We start from the raw sequence: 20,840 nt of genomic DNA on the forward strand, positions 1-20,840 counted from the left end.
CTATTAGAAGAAGCAGTAATTGTTATGGTGAAACTGCACAATAGGCATATTATTATGAGACGTTGCATCTCTCTGAATGATTTAGTATTTGTCTATCGGAATCAGGGTGGCAGATTAGAGAAACGTATTTTGATGTGGCAATTCCCATTATTCTTATTATGTGTGAGGAAACAGAAATGGTAATGAAGTTTGGGTTAAGTTGGCGGGGGGGTGGAAGATGGTGATGCTGCTGAGGTTTTGTCCCAACATTGTGAACTTTTAAAAATTAAATTGAAAGAAGAGGAAAGGTAAATTGATTACTGGTTTTTGTATTTCTACAAAACTTTTAAAAATAAAAACAGACACTGTTTTTGTCTGCAATAATATACTTTTAAAACATAACATTATTTAAAATTTCAGTCAGAAATTGCTTCTCCGTACAGCCAGTTTCTTAGGGAGGGAGAAAGATGTTTAAGAATGGAAAGTTTGTTTGTTTCAATAGAATTTTAACCACTCTGTCAGTAATCTTTTCTTCATGCCTGTTGCAAAATATTAAAAAGTTAAAACTGAAGGCAAATGGAGAGAGCAAATTGTGATGTTGCTCACAGTATTTCATTTGCTTGATGGTGTTACCAAAGGCCATCAAGTGTTTTTTGGGAAGCACAGATAAGAGTACTTAAATAGTAAAATCTAAGTTTTCAAATTAAGGAGTATTTTAATTTTACTTGTTTTGAACAAATAAAACACAATTTTATTTAGTTTCTGTGGTATTTGTGGTTTTGTTGACACAGGTATTTAAGCTTTTATCTATGAAGCACAGAAATCACTACAAATGTTTAGACGTTTTTCCCAAGTTCATGTAGCATTAATTGGTTTGATGCCATCCTAAACACCCTAAAAAGTGGGATTTTTTTCAAATTTGTATTTGAATTCCTTGTTTTCTTACAGCCACTGCTTGATTACAGTTTTTCTCAGAGTGAGGACTTAGCTTTTAAGACTCCCTTGAACCTTGGACAATATACTCTCTTATTCTTATCTCATTAATAAAGCTGCAGTCCCAGAACTGTTGCATATAATAACTCACATGAATGAGACAATACACTCTATGTATGCTTAAGATTAAATGTTCATTGACTTCATATTGAGTAATTATGTATTGACTGTGCATACATTGATTAATTATACTAACGCCTTGATTAAGTAGTGGTCACATAGTATCCATGATACAGAGGCATACACCTCAGTTAGTGGTTAGGTGGATCTCTCACTCTTCACAGAATAGTCATCCACCTCTGGCTACTACAGTACATAAACTGATGATTATTGATGAGGTGACTTCTGCAATTGTAGACATTTTGGTTCAAAGTACTCCTGGTTTTCTGATTTCTTATGGATCAAAGAAGTGTTGCTGTTCTAAGCAGAGGCCACTTCACTAAAGTAAAATTTCTTTTATAGTTATGAGATGCTCTGCAGTTCTTGGTGGGTCTTGCCAGTATGCCCTGACATTCTACCCCTCCCACTTGTCCACTGCTGTCATCATCCTGTATGTAGAAGAGTTCTGTGGTGAGCAGTTGAGTTATGTTGTCAGATTAGATGGAGTGTAAATCATAGTCTCTATTTGCTTTGACCTTTTTTGAGGTGCTGACAAAGTTGAGTAAAACTGTGAAAAGAGAGTAGCAAAAACTTCTTCCACCAAGACGTCTGTGGCCAGTGAGGTGCACTTGTTTCCTGTTTTTGTTTGTGACTAGAAAGTGGCACCTTGTGAAAGAGCATTAGAATCAGATTTCTGAGAAGTAATTTCAGAATTCACGTTCCATCTCTATGTCTTGCTAATCATGGCTATTTTGACAGAGGATGTAAATTAACCAATAAAGTTTGCCGAGTCTTAGAAAAACTGATTAAAACATGGAAGACAAATACTATCTTTTTAAGTTGTGGAAACCTTATCTAGGCCATATGACAATGAGACTTCATCTGTAGTTAAAATACATTATGTTACTATTTACTGATATCTGTTCCAAAAATCTTTTTTTATGGACATTTAAAAATTACTATTCTGATCATTCATCATTTAATTTCAGCAGGAATTTGCAAGTTGCAGCACAAGAAGCGCTGCAAATGGATATATGGTGCTTGACTGCTTGACTAGAGATGCTGAGCTGTACAGTAAGTGCCTCCACAGCTCCAGCAACCACGCTATTAGGAAGACAGGGCTGCAGCCAGGGGAATTAATTTTTCCAAGTACAGCTTCCACATGCAGTAGAGGAGATGTCAAGAGACCTTTCATGGCAGTAGAATTAGCGCAGACAGCAGGAGGCATTTCCCTGACCCTAGGCTTTCCATCTAAGGTGGTCCTCAGCTAGTTGCTCTCAGCCATGAGCTTGGCCTCTGTAGGTTTGCCTAGCTGTGAACTGTTTTCCTTGCACTCCCAGGTACTCGTGGCCAAGGGCAGGAGATGGGGGTGCTAAGCTGAGTGGCTGGAACAGTGCAGGAGAAAAGCAAGGAGGGGCAGAGAAATGCCCTGGCTGCACCAGAGTTGTAAGCTCATCCCTGGCATTTGTTGGGCTCTAGTTCGGCTTGCCAGTGGTGGTATCCAAGCATGCTAGTTTTAGAGCTTCTGCTCTAGCTTGTGGGTTGAGAGGAGTTAAAGAGGAAAGATCCTGCATTTAATGAAATTAATACAATGTAATCTGTTACATCGGTAATTTCAGATGGCTTGATTATTTTACTTTTTTTTCTCTCCACAGAACTGAGATACTTTCTTCCAGGTCCCATTTTTAATAGTCACATACAATGTGTTATCTTCTTGCAGGCTTCTTTCTAGATGTTCTGTCTGATCAATTATGTTGCTTTTTGTCTAGAACAAAGCCACTAGGCGAGATCATGAGATGTTGTTAAGTGTTGGGGATATGAATGCAAAGCTTTTCCCTCTATCATTCTTTGAGCGTAAATAACATTATTATGTATCTATCCTAGTAGCTAGCCCTTGCACATTTAAAATAGTTGGTTTGCCCGCAGCTGAGCGAATGAAGGAGTAAGGTTTTGATGGTTGTTTGGGCTGTTTTGAATAGCTGGTATTGTGAATACATTATTTATTTTTTAAATGCCCTCTCCTTCCCCACCCCCCCAAAAAAAAAAAAAAAAAAAAAATTGTTCCAGAGTTGCCCTTATGGTCTGATGTCTTGTCAGGAGTCTTCAGTTGTCTCTCTTTGTCAAAAATGCCTCACGCGTGCAGCTGGCAGGTGTGCCTCATCTTTTCCTGTCCAACTGTGGCCAATGACACTGTTACTTCTAGACAGAATTGCTGTAACTCTCCATACTTAGAAGTTGTGATGTTAAGGTTTCATTGAGTTCTTAGCCCCTTAGTATCAGCTGCTGATAAAACACTATCTGGCTGCTTTGTAGGCTAGTAAGTTGAGAATAATCAGTTTTCAGCGTCTCTATATTTAAAGTAGGGTGCCTCGGAGTGCCTTCTGTTAACTAACCACAACTTCCCTCGAAAGTTACATGCCACAGGAAGGATGAAACTGCTAAGTCTAGCTTGTTAAAGGGGGGAACATAGCTCTCCTTCTGCATGGTATAAGACAATGTATACTTTTCTGGAGGGGATGGGATAACCACAAATGTTTCTGCCTTCAGAACAGGTGCAAAACTTGCTTTTTTAGTTTAGTCCTTTGCACAACATCTGTCACAACTGAGGAAAAGAGGAAGAAGAGAAACTCATATTTTTGCACTGAGGGAAAATGAATGCAGCTTTTTGGAAGGAAATTAGTCTGTCTCTTGACCTTTTTTATTTTAGGAGGATGCTAATGACAGCATTTTGATAAGGGCTTAAATAGAGGACAACAACAGAACATTTTAAAGTTACATCATTTGCTAGTTTTACTGCAAGGCCATTGAGTTTCGTGTTGCTTTATTGTCTAACTCAAAGTTTTGACCAAATTTGTTAGTCATAGAAGGATGCAGATTGAAAGCAGTCTCTGGATATCATGTTGTCCAACCCTGTTAGTGCCAATTTATTTGAGGCTGTGTCCAGTCAAGTTTTTAGTATCTCTAAGGACAGAGATTTCACAGGCTTTCTGTGCAACTTTTCCCAAAGTCTGACTGAGCTCATGATGAAAAAATGCTTCCTAATGTTTAATTGTCCCTTGCTGCAACTTGTGCCTGTTACTGGGTGTTGCCATCTTTTCTGTACCCCTCACCATTAGGCAGTTGAAAACAGCAATAACATCTCCTCTCAGTTTTCCCTCTCCAGGCTGAACAATCTCAGCTCTCTCAGCCTCTCCTCCTGTAGCATGTGCTGCAAGCCCCTTCATCATTTTTGGTGGCCCTCTGCTGGACTTGTTCCAGTTTGTCAGTATCTTGTACTGGGAAGCCCAAAACTGGGTACAGGACTCCAGGTGTGATCTCACAAGTACTGAATGGAGGAGAAAGATCTCTTCCCTCGATGTTCTTTTGAAAACAGTCCCGTACGCGTCTGGCCGCGAAGTCACACTACTGACTCTTCTTATTCACTAGGAGCCCAGACCTTTTTTGCCGATGTGCTTTCTAACAATGTGATGCCCAGCCTGTACTGTTGTGTGGGGTTGTTCCATCTTGGATGCAGGACTTTACATTTAACTTGCTGAACTTCATGAGGTGGCTGGGAGCCCGTTTTCCCAGCCCACCGAGGTCCTGTTCTTTATTTAATGCATCTGAGCAAGGTTATCCAAATTTGACAGTTGTGGGTCAAGATCCTAGTTTTGAGACTTACCTGTATGCTACTGTGGTAGGAAAAGTAGACTAGTACACTGTTGATCTCCCTGTGTATAGAGATGTCCTGTTCCCTTCTGCCACCCAACTCAAACACAGCTGGATTTCCATTCTTTCTTTGCACTTGCCTTCTTTCCTTCCGCTATAATTTGGGTGAAATGGTGAACAGCTTCAATCTGACTGTTCAGAGGAGAAGAGACTGGATAACTTGAAGGAGGGGGATTTGATGCGGGTCTGTGAAATCATGAGTAATGTGGACAGGGTAAATAGGGAGTCATTGTTTTCACTCATTTCTAGAACAAGAAGCAGGGGACTTCAAATGAAACCAACAGGTGTCACAAGCAAAAGAAAATGGCTCCAAACACCATGGGTAGTTAGTCTGTGGAACTTCTTGCTGCAAGATGCTGTAGGCACAGACATTTTATTTAAGTTCAAAAATGGACCAGACGGGCTGATGGAATAAAAATTGACTGAGGACTATCATGTGCATAGATGAGACATCTGCCTCAGGAGTTCTGAAGTTAGACATTTCAGAAAGCCAAGAGAGTATTCCGAGGGGAAAAAAAAAATAAGGAAATATGTCTGAGCATTTACTACACAAACAGCAATCCCCCTGTTTTTATTCAGAAAAGGGTTGCAGCTTCGCTGAGTTCATTTTGTACTATAGCCTTAGCCTACAGGCTGCAGCTTAGCCTAGACTCTATTAGGAAATATTTCACTCAGGTGAATTTGATGTTTTTCTAGTGATTCTTGGTGTCTGTTGACCTTGTCTGTATTAAGTCAACACAGTGGGATACTGCTAAGATACAAACTTTAGTTTGTCTTGAGTTCTTCCCCATCTCTGTACCACAAATGTGGAGATAGAAGAGGCAGAGTACATTGCTGCTTTTCAGTTCCTGCAAAGCTAGTAATGTAAGGCAAAGCTTCTCTCCTTCTCTTCAGCTGCACCCTGTTTATTCTGCTGTTATAGGCTGCCTCATTGTTTTCTTGGAGTCTACTCACTCCTTGCTTACCTGAAAACTTCTGAGTTTCAGAACAATGCTAATCTTTAAGGCAACACCTGTTTAAAAAAACCCCGAACCCAAAACCCTCCATTTTTTTTCTTTATACTGTTGAACTTGCTGGTTTAAGAGGGGTCATTAACCACCTTCAGGAATCATGTTATTTGTGGTAGCATGTTTACCGCTTTTGATGGTTGCTGTTACTGTCTTTTGCTACGACCATCTTGCTAACAGGTTCCTCATCTGCATAGCTTTCAGGGCCACAGCCAAAAGAGTCAGGCAGTGATACCTTGGGGAGCACTTGCCCTCTCCTGCTGGGTCTGTAAGCCACAGGAGATTGTGTTCTTTATCTCCACACTTTCAGTTAGGCTTCACAATATCTTGAAGGCCAAGGCGGCTGAGGGAACATGTCTGAGCACTTGCAGTAGTAGTCCTTGGTTTTGAATTCTCAGCGAAGGAAAAGGTAAAGGCACTAAATGCTCTTTTGCTGAAAATGCACATGTTTTGGGATTTTTCACATGGTGCACCTTCACTTGGTCATGTGTTCAACAGCAGGTGTCTATACAACTTTATTTTGTGGACTTGGACAGAGACAGCAAAAATGTACCATTGGGTCCCCATCATAATTTTTGTTTCTACATGGTCTTTCACATTCCCTACCAGTTAAGATTTGAGAGAGATGTCAGCAGTGGACACATAGTCTAGTTGGAGTCCTCTTATCAACTGTCCTAGCCCTACCATCCCAAGTGTAGAGTTAAAAGATATTCTATTGTTTTGTCATGAACATAGGTTTTAAGATCCTGACTGGACTTCACTCTCCAAATAGTGACCCAGTTTCTCCAAAGAACTTCAGTCAGATCTTCACAATGAGCAAGCCATTTAAACCTGCTGCTGCTTGTCAGCTGCTTTGTTTATATGTGAAAAGGGTGAGTGAGTTCCAGATCTGTATGACTATTTCCCAGCCTTTCACATACAATGGGACATTTCATAGAATTTATCAGAAACTTTTGCCAAAGCAAAATCTCATTTTCTTTTGCAAAACTCGTACTGCTTCAGCCACATGTTGCATGACGTGGCATGCTCAGGTCTTTTAAGACAGACCCATCTGTTACATATTCAGTGTCGGAGAGGAAAAGAGCTACCAGGTATGGCTTTACCCCCTTTATTCATGTCTGTGTGGCACGTGGGAGCAGAGGGACCTGAGGTGTGCCACTACAGGCAACTGCTATTGTAAAAATACTCCAACAAACAGTACTGGAGGGAGAGTATCAGCAGGATAAATGGATAAGGGTATCTTGAAGAAAACCATTTGTTTGAGAACAGCTGTAAGTTTTCAATATTACTGCTCTCCCTTGCTTCCACGCAGCAGCTTGTTACTATCTCTCTGAAGATGGCTACTAGCCCCACAGCACAGCTGGCAGAAATGGGACAGATGCTCTTTAAGCAACTTCAGTGTGATGTCCCAGGCCAACTGAAACCACCACCACTACTTTTGGCAGTTTCAGATAAGCACAGAAAAGAGGCTTGTCATTAATGGGAGCGTGCATGAGCTGTGAGTACGTGCTGACAAGTAGTGAGGGGAAGCAGTGGCATCAGCTGCCACAGCTGTAAATTGTCACTGTCTGTCTGTCTGTGTGTATCTTTAGGACTCTTGTCAGGAAGCTGAGCTTATTTTAGGTGTTACAGGTTTTTATTTTATTGCTTTCTTCAGCATTTGAGAAATATTAAAATGAGAAAAACATAGCTTTTCTCAAACCCATATCTAACTGGACCAACACTCCAAGGCTTATTAGAGCAAAAGTGGTATTTTCATGTAAAGATAGGTGTTTGAGAATGTTGATGTGATTTAAAAACAAAGCCTGCATTTGTAAATAATAGAATTGGTGACATGAGAAAATAGGGATAAAGGTTTTCAATGCAGATCTTCACTTTGTTTCCACTTAGAAGAGATACCTGTGTTATGTGGTGCTGTAATACACATTTAAGTAATATTTTACAGACAAATATAAAAAAGACTTCTTGCCTTTAAGGTTTTATAATCACAGTTAGATGAAATGCATATCAGAATAAAAGAACAGACATTAGTAGAATAACATGAGCTTGTACTGGTGTGATGTTAATAATACGTATATTTTATTTCTACAGCTTCTAGGTATTAATGAGTGGTCTGTCTGTAGTTTTATCAGGTTATCATTTGCTTACTCCAAGAGGAACAAATTATTAAATAATATTTTTAAATTGTTTATTAAAAAAAAGCTGACAAGAGCAGAACTGCTATAGCATACAGAATTAAGTAGAACTTCTGTTAAAAAATATTTTTCTTATTCCATTTTCCTGTAGTTGCATAGTGTCTTTTGTAATTAGAAACTCAAGTTTGACAATGTAAGTAGTATGGAGTATAGGGTCTTTTACATTTTCTTTCCCATAACAAAGTAATTGTTAATTTAATGTTTCCGCACTGCTATTCAGCTACGACCCTTCCATGTTTATAGGTAGGTGGAGGTCAAGACGTGAGGAAGGAAGGAATTGCAGAGATGACAAATGTAACTATGTATGTTTGACTTCCAGTAAAACCTCAGTGCCAGAGAGATGCAGCTGCAATAAATAACGTTTATTCTGACATCTGGCATAGCTTTTAGCAGTAATTATCAGGCAGTCTTTAAATTTTCCATCACTACCTCATGATGCAATTACCAAGTTGCGTGGGCAAGTGAGGGCATATTAATAACCTGGAAGACAAAAGAAAAGGCAGGAGGGCCAGGAATGAAGTAGGGAAGGAAACTGATACATGACGGAAGGGCACGCCAGCAGGAGCCCCGGGCTTGCATCCTGGATACTTAACTGGTATTGTGCCAATTCCTTCAGGATGTGTTTAAGTCATTTGGTCTCTTTGCTGGCCCAATTTCAGTGCGTCCAAAGGGATCCCAGATACGCTGTATGAAGGCGTGGTGGGAAAGCTTGTTATTTCCTATGCAATCCTGCTGTTCTCATTTATCGATCTCTCAGGTAAGCAGGGCTTAAAAAGAGGTGGCCATCTCACACCATCAGAATTAACCCATTAATTGGTGGCTATAACTGTGAACATTTATTCCTGTTTTTAAACGTTTGTCATGTGTTCATGTCTGACTTCAGCAGAAGTTCTGAAGAACCCTGTATCACTGCTCTTTTAAGTGAAGCGGTGTGGTTTTCATATTACAGTCTCTTGCTTCAACTTATTTTTTGTGTTTATAAATAATTTATGTACAACTACAGTACAAACTAGCAAGGTAAGTTCTCCTTCAAGAAAAGGAGTAAATAGATAATACACCTTGCAGAGATGAGCAATTTAACATATGGGAGATACTCAGTTTTGAGGAGAACCAAACAGTTCATTAACTTTTCATCTGTTACGTTTGACAATGTTATCTGTGTGAATTGTCCAATAAGACATTCATGCTCCAAATACTATAAAATGCAGTTTCACCTGCAAAGTGCTATAAACTAAGCACTTGTGGTAGTCAAACGTGCACAAAATTTGTCCATTTTATCTCAAAGTTTGGTTTCTTTTGCTTGTGTGACTTGACTAACAAAACCGTTGCTGGAATTGGAGCTCAGCTGGAGGTCGTGCACTTTTCAGATGTTCTGTCTGTGGTCAGTCTGAATTGTAAGATAGTTGTGTTTAATCCTTTCTCAGACACCCAAACTGTGAATTGAGTCTTTGCTTGAGTTAATAACATCCAGGCATACGTATGTGCACTATGGAATTTGAACATTCAGAATGGTGCATATTTCCTGGAAAAAATAATGAAATCAGTCAAAATGATGCAGTTAGGAAATTATAATGCTGAGTTTTCTTGCTGTCCTGGGACGATTCTTTTTCAGTCCAGCATCACTCCTTGATTTCCTGACATCCCAAAAAACAGAATCTTACTTAAGCTGCTGTATAGGGAGCACTGAGTTTTTACTGTGGACACTGGATTTTTATGCTTGCTCCACTGTGGTGTACTACAGATTTTATTTTTCAGGTAGGTTTCCATTGGAAGATTTTGCAAGTACCATCATTTGTGTTTCTCCCACATCACGTGAGCTTTCTTCGTGGTGTGACCTGGCAGCGCTTGAAATTGATACACTCACTTGTCGTCTCAATATTTTCATTACAGTTCTCTTGTATCCTTTGCATGCAAAGAAATAGATGAAAGGATCTAGACAACAGTTAAAATTCATCAGAAACACAGTATAATGGAGTGACTTCTGGAAAATTTTATTTTCCGTGCACAAGGGTTCATTCTGAAGCTTCTTAATCATATGTTGTATGATTGCAACATGATAAGGAGTAAAGCAGATGATGAACACTATAATTACAAATATGATTGTATTGATGGCTTTTTTGTTTATCCCTGATTTTTCAGTCAGTGGATTCTCCTTGGCTGTTTGAAAAAGTTTGCAGCTAATTTGAGAGTAGCAAAACAGTATGATCCCCAGGGGAATAAGGTACCCTACTAAACATGCAGCAAGAAGTATAAGTGGTAGATGTGCAATTTTTTCAAAGTTTGGGTATTCCATACACGTAGTCCTTTCTTTTTCTTCCTGTGACATGGGTTGTATAAGTAATGGGAAAGTTTGACTAAATACAAGAAACCAGATAAAAACACAAATGCCCTTGGCATATTTAATCCTTCTGATCTTGTATCGGAAGGGGTGGACAACAGCAAAAAACCTGTCAATGCTCAAGCACGTCATGAAGTTTACACCTGCGTAGGTGTTGATATAGAACAAGAGAGCAGTTATTCGACATAATGCTTCTCCAAATGGCCAGTGAAATCCCAGGGCGTAGTAGGCTATCCTTGTAGGCAAGGCGATACAGAACAGGAGATCGGAGAGGACAAGATTTGTTGAATAGAGGGTAGTGGAGTTGATCTTCTTTCTGTTTCTAAAAATGACAGTGAGGGCAATGGTGTTTCCAAGCACCCCAAGAATTAAGATGGAGCTGTAGAAGACAGACAGTAGAATCCGTGCTGTATCTTTGTGCTCGTATAAGTCACAGGTGGAACTGTTTGTCTCAGAAGCTGTGAAAGTGTCCATTTCTGCAACCGCTGTTGTTGCAGGAAGCTCAGTGGACCTAACATGGGAAAAAACAAAACAAAACAAAAAAAAAAAACACAAAAGGGAACATTATGTAATACATGTAGATAAACTGCTTCTGCATAACAACGGCCAACCTCTATTGCAAAAAGCTAGATGGTAAAAAACTGAAATGAAACTTCATTATGGTGAATTACTTTTCAAGCCTTCTTCAAAAAGGTGACTCATTTTGGCTTTTATGTTTTGATCCCAATTCCTTCTCTCCTGCAAAAAATCAGACAGGGGCAAAATAATAAACCAGGGATGTAGTGTGTTTGGAAAGTGAAGTTTATAGGTGGTCAGGAGGTGGGATCATGTTTAAAGCAATCCAAGGGGGAAAAGGAGTCTGAAGAAACTACATGAAAAAGGATCATATGAAGTACCCGAGCGTCAGACGAGCAGACAAAAATATTTTAAATGTGTTTCGGTTAGTTTTTAGGGAGTTTTTGTTTCTAACAATTCATGTTGTGATGGTTTAACTTGTTTAGAGAAACTAAATTTTTTCAGTGTTCCTACATTATTGGCATTGTAATAATTCAGATTGTTTAATACTAGTTTTAAGAAGTGGCTTTTGGAATCTAATTCAAATATTGTTAAGACTACTAGTTTAGTCACTTTTTAGTGGTCCTGCAAAAGGGAGAGAACACAGGTGAACTACTGTATATGTTGTCAATTTAATAGATTTTAGAAATTTTGACCTACACAGTCAGAAGTAGAATGGAAGAGCTGCAAAGTGGCAGTGATTTGGGGGACTTAAAAATATAAAAACTGATCCAGCAGAATTTCTGAAGTGGAGAGGATCCCATCCTGTTGATATTGCTTCCAGTGCAAAATATTTTAGTTGTGTTGTTACCTGACAGTTGCATAGTGTAAGTGTCAGAAGGGATGGGGCATCTAATGTTACTCCTTTTAGAAGCACCATCTATGGATGAAAACAGCAGTGTCAGGAGGTGAGAAAACTGCGCTCAGGGTTGGAGGTCAAATCTGAAGTGGGAGTTTTGTGGTTTGAATAAGGAAATTAAACTGGTAAATAGCAACTCTGGCTGTAGTGCAGATTTAAGAATGTCTGTAATTTTATATTAGTTGATTCCATATTGTTCACAGTATCCTGGTGTTTGTGTGTTTGATGATTGATTAATACAGTAGTTACTACCCTGAGGATAGCTCTGGTATACTTTCCTCCTGTTTCATCTTTTCCCTTATAGAAGCGTGTAGGATGGCTCGTTGTACATAAGTGCAACAGACTGCTTTTTGCAGATGATGGTGTGGGTTTGTGTAGGCACCTGGGTAAGAGTCAGTGAGGTATTTTGTTTTGTTTCTCTTATTTAAATGCTTCTGATTACTTGTTCACACTCCCAGCATGACATATATCTTTTATTCATCTCTTTCTTGAAATTTAGGTAATAAGATTTCTTAAACGTATGTAAGGAAGAATAATCTAAGGTTTGTGATAAACAGTTCTACTGCAGTAACTAGCTACAGCTTAACAACTGCATAATTTTATTTTCACTGTAAAGTAACAATAGTTTTTGTTCATAAATAATGTATTTGTCACATCCATTAATTTGTCTTTCTATAAATGTTTGTAAACTGTAGAATATCTATTATACAAAAACACTTAGCTATGGTTTAGGAAAATTTCCAGCATTTCAGTGAATTTTATTTTTATATCAAGAGTAAAATTTCATAAAATCCATACCACCTAATTTTGTGCTATGAAGTTGGATTTTTAATATAATAAATTAACCTAGAACTTTTTGTTGCTCAAAATAGGATGTTCAGCCTCACATAAAACCATGGCTGTATTGAGAAGCAGTCCTAGCTGAGAGAGAGTTTGTGTCTATCTATGATACTGGCATGGATATACATGGGGGAGCAGTTCCATAGCAGAGACATTCTCTAGATGAGCATTAGTATTTTCTCTGTATGTATGGGCGTTTTTGAGCAGTCACCATGGTCTCTAGGTGCTGTATTACCTGAATATATTTCATTTAAAAAAAAACCCCATGAGATACTGTATCTGGTTTAGGGCCCAAATAGATAAAGGTGCTACCATCTGACAACTTAATGTGCATCACCTGAGCTATGATAACTTCTTTGTATGTCTGAGCTCTTGTTGTTGGGCGAACTCCATTCACCTCAGCAGGTATTTCACCTTTTTTTTGTCAATCTTGAACAGGGACACATAAAAAAAAAAAAAAAACAAACAACTTTCTTCCTAAATGGTGTCTAGACTATTAAGAAAGACAAGAATTTTTCTTTTTAAAATCTTATTCCTTGTGTCAAGTTGTTGTTTATTTCTTGGCAGCAATCCTTAGTGATCCACTACAGAGCGCGCATATATATATATATATATATACACACACACATATATATATATACACACACATATATATATATACACAGAGCATGTAATATCCTCCACAGAACATATCTGAAAAAACAACAGCAGGGCAATTTTGCATACTTTTAGTGTGATTTGCATTCTTGGAGCAAAAATGGAGAATATCACCTCACTGCTTCAAACCTCAGACTAGCTGGACTTAATTTCTTACTGATTTTAAGGAGCTGTGTGCCTGAATACCTTATGAGAACATGGGCATTTACTGTCCTGGATCCCTGTGCACCATTGAAGCTACACTTTAGAATCACTACCAAATGTTTGCACTTCTAGGTTGTATTAAATACCCATCCCCAGTGGATTTCTGAGTTTATCAATGATAATGTTTTGAAGTATATACTTGAAAAAAATAACCTTACCAATTTTATAATTTTAGAAAACATTGCTACAATTTTTTGGCATAGAGGTACAGGCAAAATTTTAAGGCATATTTAAAACTCCTGTCTTTATATAGGTATTGTAAAGAATGTTGTTCAAGTTTTTACATTTTCTGGGTCTGCAGACACGCAATACTCAGTGAGTGACACAGACTACTTACTCATTTAATGTGACCTCCTGTGTAATACAGGTCATATTATTTTAGTTATTTGTGTATGGTTTCTACTAACCTTTCATTTAAAGCCTATTTTCTAACATGTTGTTTGGTCTTGATTTGGAGAACTGAAGTGAATTAGCCATTTACATTGTAGTTTATGGTCAATCAACCTCCCTGTTAAAAAATGAGGGTGTCTTATTTAAATTTATTTAATTTGTATTTGCTGGGCTTTTTGAGCCTTTCCCCCTTATACAATCTCATGGTTTTGGCAATACAAGTTGAACTTCTCAACTGTCTCACCACAAGGCAAAAGAGTCCTGAGATATTTGTTCTAACCCCAGCTTAGTCCCACGCAGGGGGTGGGAGTCCAGATGCCTCTTGGTATCGGCGTACCTGGAAGCATACTCACCACTACGTCCCTGCTTTTTCTGCTCAGTTGATTAGGTATCCAAGATAGAGTTGTGTAGCATTGCACTGGGAGCTTGTGAAGTTAGTTCACTGTGATCTCAGAGTACTTCTCAGATTCGCTGTGTCCATGGCCATTGCTTCTACATGGGAGGACCTTATGCCTGGGAGAGTTTAAAATTAATTTTAATATTATGCCCAGGCTTGCAACCAGTGCAGGTTGTTCTTTATTATTCTCTCACTTGCCATAGTCAAGTCTTACTTAGATTCTATTTGCTTTCTGACCAACAATGGAAATTTTTTTTCTTTAGCCAATTACTTTGCAATTTGTTAGCTACCAGCTTTTAGTTTATTCTGTGTGTTTTTTTGATGTTTTATAGCAATAGTATCCAGTCAGGGGAAGAAAAATCACAGTACCATGTCAAGCTGCTTACAAAATGTAGCATGTCTGAAATCTGTGCAGGTGCCTAAATTAATTTTGTAATCTCATCAAAGAAGGAAAATAAGATGTTTTAGGAGACTCGTTTTCTATGAAAACATTTGACGGGCATTATTGTTTGTTTTATATTTATACTGCAGGACGCAAGAGCCCAATTCAGATTCGAGTGCCCACTGCAAAATGTTTTTGATGAAGATCATGGTGGCACCAGTCTGGAAGTACTATATAATCCAAAGCCCTGGTTCATAGAGATGTTCATGTATCATGTATATAGTATTGTAACGTTACATACATTTAACTATTAACAGGCATAGATTTAAGCTATGACCCAGCAATTGCAATGTTGCAATTTTAGATTACATGGGTCTGGATTACATGCAAGCAGTGATACAAAGCTCTTTCTGTATGCTAATTGAGTTTTCTTCTTGTTCTCATCTCCTGCTTTTGCTGAAGGAGCACCATCTGTCTTTTCAGCAGAGCAGGGAACATGCAGAAGACTTAAATCGTATCTTGTAATCTAATGTGTGATTTGTCTGTCTCTCTTCATAATTTTCATTCTTTGGAGATGAATCCCTGGTCCATCTGTCCAGTAGCTAATACAAGAGAGATGCTAATTAAATTCTTACAAAGGCATGGCATATCATTAGAAAGATCTCTCCTGACTCTATACGTAGTATGGTTTAGTCACTTTGAGATGGATAGTATTTCTTTAACAAACAGTATTGGGGAATCATGTTGTTTATGTACACATAAAGAGTATAAATGATTTAAAAGGAGGGGTTGTCAGTGAGTCTTCTGTTTCACTCCAATGCATTTACTGAGCTTGCAGTCCTCTATTAGGTGTAAGATGTGTAAGTTTTAGAGTTTAAAAACAGTAGAAGATGGGAAACATGCAGTGCTGTGGTTATGTAGGTTTAATTTTTTCCTTAATCTCTAAAATTAATTGTTTTCTGTTGACCAGTCATATTTACTGTTTGACTTTCTAACTTACCATACAAGTAATTTACTATACATCTTCATTGTACTGTTTTCTCTGAGAAAAAGGCTTGATTCAATTAAGTTATGTATGTTTAAAAGTGTGCCTGCTAAATTGCACAGTAGAATGCTTTGTTAACATAGAAAGAACGTGGACCTAAGGTACATATATCTAACTAGGTGTATATGTAGGCAGCTTGGGAACTACATGTGGTTTAATAAAAGCTGAGGCAAGAGACAGGAGTGTCCTAAAGCTTCCTGTTTCAAATACATTAACGCTCATACACTTCTGGTGCATTATGTTAATTTGCCTTTTTTCAAAAGCTGCTGACTTTCGTGTCCTAAATGACAATGAGTAGGCCTAATGACCTGAGGACTGAATCCTCAGGTCACAATGCACAGCTAATTTTGGTGAGATAGTTTCCAGGCTAGTGCTTTTATTTCTCCTTGGTATAGACTCAAATTTGGTGGAGTACTAAAGCCAAATTTGTAAGCCACACGTCAGAGAATCATAAGTATGCATTTCATGAATGAAGGTTTCTTAATGATGGCTATGAAGAATTACAATATTCTTTAAATGTGTAACATAATTTGCAGACGCACGCACTCTGGGATCTTTCTGGTCCTGCTTTTATCAGTGTTTTTAATCTATAGATTTTGTGAAGTTGTATGACAGTTATATTTGGCGCTCAAAAATAATAGAAGCTACAGTAAGTGAAATGGAAATCAAGAAGTTGAGTTGAAATGCTGCATAACTAAAGAAAAAGTGGAAGTCATTTGAAGTGTACATGTCTCGCTCTTATCTGTTGGATCTCTTTCTCCAAATGTGATCCGTCCTATGCAAAGTGTGAGAAGTATCTAACATAAATCATGTTAGACAAAGATGTGTGTTGATGTGAAGAGCCGTGCTGATGCTGAGATTATTAACCTCCCTTCAGTTTACTTGCCTACGTATACTAAATGAAAAAAAGAGAAAGCCTAAAGTATAGCAAATAAAATAAAAACTTCAGCCACTGACAATTACATTCCTGCAAGCAGAAGAAAAAAGGGGTCAAATAACAATGCATATTTCAGTACTAGAAAACATGCATACCCTTTAATATGATTTTTCTTCCTGCGTGATATGGAACTTGTATAGGTACAGTCTTTAATTTTAGGGATTACAACTTCAGAACTCTATCTTAAATTTATTATTCTTTACATGTGTACATATTGCTCAATTTTTTGAACAGAAGGGGATGATTTGACCTCTTAAAGACTAATTGCCATTTTAAAAATTTTCAGTTCCCTAGCTTCTTCAGGAGGAGCTATGAAAATGATAGACAGACCTTTTGTAGTCTGTGCTCAAAGCCATGCATGCCATTTCTATTTTTTAAGAGAAATGGTAGTTGAGTTACTGTCTGTTGACCAGTATATCTTGTTTTGTCAGTATAATAGGAAAAATGGATCCTTTTTAATTGGGAAGATGCCTAGAAATCATATCACTTGCAATATTTCTTTAGCTTTGTGGCATGAAGATCAGTAATAAGGAGAAAAATGTTTGGTGAATGCGATTCAGAAAACCAGTTATTTCTAAAAGTTTTGAAAGAAATACATGTCAGAGGGTAAAAGAGGAATTAGCTCATAAAACTTTGAACTCTTAAAATATTCTGTTGCAGTATTTAGATGTGAAAAGAGTGACTGAGGAGTTCTTGGGCTGATAATAAAGGCTGTTTCATAGACAAGAAGCGCATGTGATAGAACAAGCTATGCATCCACGACCATAGTATGGATTAGTTTTAAGGCGCTCTCTTACTATTGAAGTATTCTGTGAGGTTCAGTGGATAACTTAAGAACTGCAATGCTTCCCTTATTAATTGTACAGTAGCTATTTCTACATTAGTGTAGTTTAAATTACTGTTGTTACAAAAATTGTCTAAGCTAATGCAATATCAAATATTTCCCTGTGATTGTCAAAAGGCTGTATTATAAGAAAGGGCTTGAAATAACTTGTTGATATTGTGAGTCAACAGATCCTTTAAATAAAGATTAACCTGCAGCATATTAATAAGTGAATATAAAATACCACAGAATTTCTTCCAGAAGCCTTGTCTCTCCCATCCAATGATCGTTTATCCTTTCTACCACATGAAAATATTCAGTATAATTCAAAAAATAAATAATCTTTCTGGAATTGTTTACTGTTGTTCAGTGGAAAAAAAAAGTTTTAAAAGTTAATTATTTTCTGTACTTACATATCTGTAGCTTCTTGGATCTGAGCAGTTACGGGCATTAGTAGGATGGCTTGACTGTGAAAGCTTACCCTTGCACATTGTTTTCAAGAGTGATTACGTGAGTCTCCTGTGGGAGGGGTAGGGTTTTTTTAAGTGCTTAAAAAAGCCCTTGTTTGTATGCTGGTCTTCATTTGCTGCCTACTGTTTTATGGGATGTGAAAGCATCTATTTTTAATCCTTTTACAATTAGTCTGTTCAAAGAGAGTAATTAGAAACAACCCTCCTGCCTCACCCTGAAGTTACGCATTACTGACTTTCATAGAGGGGACTTTACCCAGAGGTTTACTTGACTAATTGTTGACTGGCTAAAATCCCTGAGTGAAAAACTTTGTTTATATGCCATTTGCGTTTTAAAAACTTGAATTTAGGTTGCAGCACAGAGCTGTATGATCAGTACATGCTGTAAAACTGCTGCTTACTGATCAGCTCTGACACAGCACAAGAAAACCTCAGGACTGAGGCATACTGAAATGCGGTGTAAAAACAGACGTCTCAACAGCCCATGTACATTCCCAGAACTGTTTTAGTATTGTAATGATAAGGCTTTACAGAAATGCCTGTTAGAAATATATGAGGAAGTTGAAGAACTCTGGTGGTTTGAGAGATTAAGGAGGATGCGTGCCTTTGTAATCTGTTTATTGCATTTTGAGCAAGGATATTAATATTACTATTAATATTAATATTCATAATAATACACATGTAATATAAATACGTTAAAGATCAAAAGCTTATAAAGCACAAATCTGATTCCCCTAAAATTACATTGTTAAGAATGGGTGGCTAGGGAACAGGAAGGGAATGGGGTGTCAGACTGTGAGGTAACCCATTGTTACCTGGAATAATTTTCTTTCTGGCTAAAGAAAGTTGGTCTAAGAGTTAAAAAGTGTGTTTGTTAAGAGGGTTTTGGAGATCAGAGATAGATGGAAAATCCTGTCACTTGCTGTTAGAGGCTGTGGTTGAGAGTTACCTGGGATTTTCCCCCAAAACTCATACCGATTGTTCATGACTTCAAAGGACTATTTGTCTATAAAGTGGCCTCATTTAGTGGCCTGATTTTAAAGAACCAGCAAGTAGGCATGATGATGCTATTTTTGGCTGGTCCAACGCATGCAGAGAGGGTGGAATGCCTCTTTGGAAACGTTAGGGCTGTGTTCTCAGATCAAGTGTTTGCTGACGTTGCAGTGTTGGAGGTGTGCAGAGATACTATCTTGATTAATATGTCCTCATCAGAAAGCGTAAAGTAAATGCAGATCACAAGTAGAGCTTTGTGAGCTACTTCTGTCCCTGCTTGGAGCATTTAGTTGGCACTATATGCTGATTTTTCTGGTGCTAAACAAGCAGTGCAGACATGGCTTGATTCCCCATAGACGCCAGGGAGCTGAGGGGCTTGATCTGGCTCTTCAGTTTTATGGGGCATTTATTTAATAACACCAGCTTCAGATAGTCTTTGAGAGAACTTACTGGTCTTATTCTGGATTTTTTCCTTTATTGTTTTAAAATTATTTTTAAATTATTTTTTAATTATTCAACTTCATCACAAAGCAGAATCTCTTTGAATGAAGCAATGAGAATTAAAAAGTGCTTAAAGGGAAATTGCACAGGGAACTTTCTTCATAGGTACACAAAGTAATACTGCAATGTGGTTCCCTGTCCAGCAGCAAAAATATGTAGTAGAAATTGGAAATTTTGAGATACACAGGCTTGTAATAGTCTTTGCTCAAGGGATTAGCACCACAGCTTCATATTAAAGGAAATGTTTATTTCAAAATAGTCTTAGCATTATAAAGTAATGCCAGTATGTGTTTCCTGCTCCGATCTGATAAAATATTGCCTTCCTTTGATTAAGATACATTACTAGATTGTGCCCTTTGAGTCACACTGGTGTATTAATTTCCAATCCAGTTTAGCATGATGTGATGTCAATTGCTTGAGCTAAACGATACAGTTCATGTTCTTTCACCCACTGTTTATCTTTCTAGCTTTTTTCTGTTCTTACACAGCTGCTGTTTCTACAATATCTGCTTGGCTGTCCAAGGATATGAACATTTAAACCAAGAAATGGCATGTATCAATAAGTGTGATATATATTTGGTTTTATTATTTGTGTGCAAAAGCTTACTGGTTTGCTTTCAGCATGCAAGGAGAGTCACATGTAAATTAATATACTAATTCATTACCTTTGGAGATGGTGACATCAAAGCAGTGCAATTAATATTTTGACCAGTATGTTATGATGCCTGTGATGATTTATTTTCTGTCTGCTTACTTAAACTACTCAAATAGAGCAGGGACTACAAATGGTACTGGATTTACTTTACAATTCCATATCTAGAGAGCTACTACCTGAGGTAAGAAATTACTTCTGAATTACACAGGGTGATTATGGATCAACCAGAAAATTAATCCAGCCAGCCTGTTTCTTAACTGCAAAACTGCCTTTACTTCCAAAACTAACTCCTTTTTTTTTTTTTTTTCTGGGAGACAGAGCACGTGTCTAAAACTAACCTGTAGCCGAGTCTTGTCTCTTTTTGTGGACAAACATGATTTCTCAAGAGACTTGAGTTAGAGGAACAGTAACTGATGACTCACCTGTGAGTTGCAGTAACTCTGCAGAAGCAAAATAAATTGTGTTAGGTTAATCCAGATGAAGAAGAAGAAATTAAGAACCCAATTTTAGATTAATTTGTGACACCAAAAATTTCAATACAGCTGTTGAACTGTACCTCCTCAACAGAATACTCCACCATCTAAATCCCTTCAACATTTCCTTGTGCCTTCATATGACTTCTGCCTGCTTAGCTGAGTATAGGATTCACTGGGAGCCCCCTCCTTTTAGAAAGGTGCAAGCTCCTCTCTCTTGCTGATCTCAAACTCTGGTTTGGTTAACATGATCAGTCATGAAAGCAAAGCTGGCTGGTAAGCTGTTACCATCAATTGCTTGCTGCAGACATCTGATGCAGAGCAGCAGCTGTCAGTGGGT

The 20,840-nt window shown here is 37.9% G+C and overlaps 2 protein-coding genes across 6 annotated transcripts in view; one reads left to right on the forward strand and one right to left on the reverse strand.

Moving 5' to 3' along the window:
- The window catches only part of UBAC2 (UBA domain containing 2), a 101,644-nt gene that overhangs the window by 35,456 nt on the left and 45,348 nt on the right, over nt 1-20,840 (forward strand). The window lies entirely within an intron of this gene.
- On the reverse strand, nt 7,739-17,928 carry LOC104359670 (G-protein coupled receptor 183). Of its 2 annotated transcripts, XM_032997029.2 has the most exons (3): nt 17,822-17,864; nt 14,178-14,337; nt 7,739-10,830 (listed from the first exon to the last, which is right to left on the reverse strand). In XM_032997029.2, the coding sequence occupies exon 3, from the start codon at nt 10,791-10,793 to the stop codon at nt 9,726-9,728; it is 1,068 nt and encodes a 355-aa protein (XP_032852920.1). In that variant the 5' UTR covers nt 10,794-10,830; nt 14,178-14,337; nt 17,822-17,864; the 3' UTR covers nt 7,739-9,725. The 2 variants fall into 2 exon arrangements, with proteins under 2 accessions (XP_032852920.1, XP_009963775.1); XM_009965473.3 differs by lacking the exon at nt 14,178-14,337 and having other exon boundaries at nt 17,822-17,928.

This window comes from Tyto alba, unplaced genomic scaffold (assembly GCF_018691265.1).
Source record: "Tyto alba isolate M040663 unplaced genomic scaffold, T.alba_DEE_v4.0 Super-Scaffold_45, whole genome shotgun sequence".
Classification (NCBI taxonomy): domain Eukaryota; kingdom Metazoa; phylum Chordata; class Aves; order Strigiformes; family Tytonidae; genus Tyto; species Tyto alba.